Source organism: Hylaeus volcanicus, unplaced genomic scaffold (genome assembly GCF_026283585.1).
Source record: "Hylaeus volcanicus isolate JK05 unplaced genomic scaffold, UHH_iyHylVolc1.0_haploid 11728, whole genome shotgun sequence".
Lineage (NCBI taxonomy): Eukaryota > Metazoa > Arthropoda > Insecta > Hymenoptera > Colletidae > Hylaeus > Hylaeus volcanicus.
In genome coordinates, this window is record NW_026532787.1 from 1,198 (window position 1) to 6,886 (window position 5,689).

The window sequence follows — 5,689 nt, forward strand, 5'->3', positions numbered from 1 at the left end:
CATAGTATTCGTGAACGGTTTATTCACGACTGTTGTCCTCGTCGTCGGCAAATTGCCCATCATTTGATGAGCTGTTTTCGGGCGAAATTTCCTGCAAATGACGCAGTTTTTGAGCTGCTTTTTGATCGTCGTTTGCCCATTGGTGATCCAAAACTTCTTTCGAATCAACGCTTCTGTTAATTTGGGACCAGTATGAAAGTTTGTTTCATGCACATCACGAATTATTAATTTTGCAATTTCACTTTTTTTTGGAATTAGAATCGGATGACGCATTTCGAATGGAATGTCTTCGTTGGTGATTCTGCCGCCGACGCGTAATATGCGTTTTTCGTCGATGAATACGTTCAATTTTAATAACTCACTGGTTTTTTCGATTTCTTTGCATTTTTCCAGGTCATTCACTTCACATTCGTAATATTCACTTTGCGCTATACGAATGATAAAATTCGTTGCTTTTTCTATTTCATTCGCAGTAATCGGAGCACCTTTGTTTTCGACTTTTATTTCTACGTTTTGGCATTTGATGCCTTTTTTCAGTGCCACTTTTGCTTTTAAATAGTCAACAAAACGAATGATATATGCAAACACTCTTTGCATTTTTTTCCATGACGATATGTTAGGCCAAATGATTTTTGAATCGTCAACAAATAACTTTTTTTTCATTTTTTCTTCACTCGTCACCACTAATGCATGAATTTTTTCTTCGTTAATTGCTTCGATATTGCCTTCCGATTGAACATCATAGTTCATTTTTCCATTTAAAAAATGTGGCCCGTGCCACCACAACGGATGATCGACTAATTCATCACCAAAAATCCCACGCGATGCGCAATCTGCTGGGTTTATTGCGCCCGGGATGTGGCACCATTGTGCATCTTTTAACTTGTTCACCTCTTTTATTCTTGACGCGACAAATTTTTTATATCGTAGTGGATCTGAACAAATCCACGCCAATGCGACCTTTGAATCGCTATAAAGAACAGTTTTTTCAATGTTCATGCTCATTGCTTTTCGTACGGATTTCACCAATTTTACCAGCAAAACGGTTGCACATAACTCCAATTTCGGAATTGTTTGTTCAATCATTGGAGCATTTTTCGTTTTTGCTGCTACTAGCATTACGTTTACTTGTTGATTTTCGTTTACAAATCGTAAATATACATTCGCAGAGAGTGCTTTTTTACAAGCGTCGCAGAAACCGTGCACCTCTACTTTTGTATTTACTGTAGTACCAAGCCACCGCTGCATTTTTATTGAGCTCAATGCACTCAATCGTGATTTAAACAACATCCAACGGTCGATGATTTCGATTGGCAATTTGTCATCCCAATCATACGATTTTTTATTTTCCTTTTTTAATTGCCACACATCTTGAAACAATATTTTTGCTTTGACAATGACCGGAGCGATCCATCCAAGAGGATCATATTGCAATGACGCGATTTCAGAGGACAATTGTCGCTTCGTTTCTGGTTTTGATTTCAAATTAACAGTGATTTGAAAAATGAACTCATCGGTTTCAGGTTTCCACGGAATACCCAATGCTTTCACGAACGATTTATTTTGTTCTTCTTTGTCGCAACCTGGCACACATTTTAATAACTCCGTCGAATTGCTTACTAATTTGCGTAAATTGAAGCCAAATTCATCAAATGCCTTTTTCATTTCTCGATACGTGCACAATGCTTCTTCGACAGATTCTGCTCCGCCCGTGTAATCATCGACGTAAAAACATTTCATTATTGCTTTTGCTGCTCGTGGATATTTATTTTCGATTATTTTTGCAATTTCATGCAATGATCTTATGGCGAGAAATGACGAATTTTTTAATCCAAACGTAACTGTTGTCATTTTATAGCTTTTGATGCGCTCAGTGCCCGAATTACGCCACAAAATCATCTGAAGATGTTGCTGCTTTTCATTGAGTCTGATTTGTTTGTACATTTTTTCAAGATCAGCGACGATTGCAATTTTCGATTCTCTCCATCGTAGCATTAATTCGAAGATCGACGGTTGCACAATTTTTCCGACTGCCAGCTGTTCATTTAAAGATTTACCATTTGAAGTTTTCTGTGACGCATTATACACTGATCTCAATTTTGTGGTTGTGCTCTCCTTGAACACTGCGTGATGAGGAATGTAATGCGCTTCATTTGGCGGATTTTCTACCACAACTAAATGTCCACTCTCAATGGATTCCTTCACTACGGCGCTATACTGTTTCTTTAATTCTTGGTTTTTTTCGAATCTTTTTTCTAACTGGAACAGAGTCGCTAAAGCCGATTTGCGCGAATCGCCAAGCTCTGGCCATTTTTCATTTTTAAATGCCATTGAAACATTCAATCGGCCATCGTCGTCTCGTTTTGTATTTTTTACGTAATGCTCTTCGCAATATCTTTCTTCTTCAGACATTTCTGGCTCATTGTCCTCACTCTCAATGCCGTCAACATCTTCGGAAACGAAAAATTCAGAGATTTTCTTTTCAATTTCCACATTTGAAATTAAAGTCGTTATTTTCATAGTGTTGTTACGTTCTTCTTTACTTTGCGGACCCATGATGAGCCAGCCTAATTCAGAGTTCATTGCAATTGGCGAATCTTCGGCACCCTTGATCAAACCGTGCTTAACAATTTTAGAAAATTCAGCCACTCCCAACAGTAAATCAATTTCACCGTCGTCATTTACCGTTGGATCGGCGTATAATAAATTTTGTAAATGATCATAATTTGCCAAATCGTCTTTAAAATACGCAAGATTCGTTATTTTTTTCAAAATGATTACATCAGTGTCTAATGAATATTTGTCAGTGAAATGCGGTTGTACCGTAATTGGAGCTATTTTCTTTGCCGTTTGAGTGCAGGCAGCTACTCCTTCTACATCCGCAATTATTCTATCTGCACATCGATTCAGCTTTTGAAAGGCGTTTTCCGTCATCAACGCTCCTTGAGAGCAACCATCGACTATAGATTTCATTAAAATTTTCTCACCATTTTTTGCCAAAACATTCACGAACGCCACTGGTAATAAATTTGCTTCATTTTTCGTTGTTAATAAAACTTGTACTTGCGATGAATTGCCATCCGTATTGGCCGTTGTTACATTATTTGACGTCGTAGCTATCAGTGTTGTTTGCGTTTCGTTCCTCGCTTCTTTTTTTGCTTCGAAGTGCAATAAAGTATTGTGTTTCTTTCCGCACGTCTTGCACATATATTTGCTTGAACACTGACCTTTCTCATGCATTTGAAGACATACTACACACGCTTTTTCGTTTTTCGCCCATTCGCTTCTCTCTTTCACGCTCTTCTTTTTGAAATCGAAGCACTTGTATATCGAATGAGGCTTATTACAGTATGTGCACCCAAATGGAGTTTCGTAGACCTTTTTACTCTTTTTTTCATACTTTTCAGTTTTTTCTAAACTTTTCTGGCCGCTATTTTCTGCCGATAGCAACGCCATGAAACGATGTTCCACATATTGTAAGAATGATGACAAGGTTTGCAGTTCACGTACGTCGTTTAATTTGGATTCGTAGTCGATGACCGTAGATTTGTGCAATTTTTTCTTTAAAATATGGATGATCAACGGATCCCAATCTTTGATGTTTACGTTGTAGTTTTTTATTGCCATTAAACATTCATTGGCTGTGTCAAATAAATTTTTCAAACCATTGCTCGTCTCAGCGCTTTGACATGGAATATCAAGAATTTTTTCGATTAACTTTCCGACATTCTCGCGTTTATTACCATATTGTCGTTCCAGAATGCTATACACGTCTTGGTAATTAGACTCTTCTGGTGTCAGATGGCTTACTTTTTTCGCTGCTTCACCTTTTAAACATGATTTTAAATACTGCACTTTAATCGCTCCGGGAATGAAACAATTTCCGGCAACCATTTAATCAAACATCGATTTAAATTCTCTCCAGTTGTCACTTGCACAATCAAACTCCGGCAATTTTACTTTCGGAAGCTTTACGTTCGCGTTTTGCATGGAATTATTTTTCGTATCGTTTAACTTTCCACACAATGTAACGAATTTCTGTTGTATTTCGTTGAATGAAATTCCATCACACCACTTTTTTTCCGTAGACACTTTCACTTGTCGATATGTTGCTCTGAATTCAGACCAGATGATTTTCAACTGGTCTAATTGGGCGTTGGCTACTCCTTGAGACACCGTTTCGTTTCGATTTAACATTTTAAAGATGTCGAATAGCTCTTTTTTCTGATACAGCATAACTGCCACTGTTGGTGGAAGCTCTTCTTGAAAATCATTATCAGCATTATCACCGTCAACGCTTTCATTTTCGTCATCGTCGTCCGCCAACAAATCCACAAATTCAATTTCTTTCGTTGTTGTTTTTGCACACTGTTTAATTGGCGTCGCGTTGCCTGAAACACCAGAGCCTGTTGCTGCATTTTTTTCCGTTTGCTGCTTAAAATCCACCATATCTTGCTGAATTTTGCTCCTTATGTCTTGATACCCCGTTTTTGCTTTTTCAAAATGATTGTCGGTAAAATACTCGTCTTTTTTATTTTTTCCCGTCTCGATCAATTCATGATTGGCTTTGTCAAAACTGACCCACCAATCTTGCAATCGTTGTAACCTCTTTTCGAAGTATTCAACCTTGTTTTTTATGCTTTTTCCATCTTTGCTGTAATTCGTTACGAACTTCTTCAACGTGTCCATGCGCTGCTTCTGAGCGGCTAGCTCTTTGCTAATCTCTTCTTGATCGCTCATATTTATACTGAGGTATTGAGACGTTCACGCACAAACCGTTTAGCACACAACAAACCGTATTATTTCTCGATAGAGCTTGTTCACATAAATTTCGTGTGTTGAATTCACTCACTGTTCAAATTACTTGTTCGCTGTCTATACGTGTTCATAAATTTTCATAACAAATTCAACAAGCGATGTTTCAATTGGTTTCGAACGTCGTTTAAAATATTCGTCGTAATGTGTTCTTTTTATTTTAAGATTGTCGAAGGACCAAAAAATGTAAGGGATTACACTTTTAAAGAGTCAAATGAAACACATTCATATTTGCTGAAGGTTTACATAAAACTAAATTCATTTTATTCAAAGAAAGACATGTTTCGATCGTTTACTTTGGTTGACTTTGCATTAAATTGTACTTTGATTGATTTGCATTAAATTGAACTTTTGAACATTGTGAAATAATGATGAAAAAACCTGCTTACTGAAGCTAATTTTACTTTTGCTTGAATACTGTTTATTATTAATTTCTTTGTTCATTCCTGAACATTCTCCCGGGGCAAAAAAAATCTTTAAATAGAAACTTTAAATCAACTTTACGTTAAAATTTTCAAGGAGAAAAAAAATTGGAGAGAAAATAATATTGTATGATTCATTTTTCCCACGGCATTCTGATTTCACTGGAATCGCTGCTCTCGTAGCGAATCCTTTTCATTGCGATTACGTTGCTTTGTCGTGGCTTCGGCATTTGGTTTGTGGTCCCAACGCCGACTTCTATCATTTTTACTTTTCGATGCTCCTTCTTCTTTTTTATGAATTTTGATCGTTTTTTCCATAAAAAGGCCAGAATGTGCAAGATTGTATTCCCGCACAGGCTGCACACCACGTATATTTTTATGGTGCGTTGCGTTTCGGTTACCCTCTCGTCCACCACGCTGCTGGTTTTCAGCTCGGCGATGGTTTTATGGAT

General features: G+C 37.3%; 1 protein-coding gene across 1 annotated transcript in view; it reads right to left on the reverse strand.

The window, feature by feature from the left end:
* Positions 1-4,740, reverse strand: part of LOC128882436 (uncharacterized) — a gene marked incomplete at its 3' end in the record, with an annotated part of 5,930 nt that extends 1,190 nt beyond the window's left edge. The window contains exons 1-3 of the mRNA XM_054134034.1: positions 3,933-4,740; positions 2,532-3,827; positions 57-2,450 (exon numbers count right to left, since the gene is read on the reverse strand). Of these exons, the coding sequence (XP_053990009.1) occupies positions 57-2,450; positions 2,532-3,827; positions 3,933-4,740 (4,498 nt within the window). The remainder of the gene's footprint in view (positions 1-56; positions 2,451-2,531; positions 3,828-3,932) is intronic.
* Between the last annotated feature and the right edge of the window lie 949 nt (positions 4,741-5,689).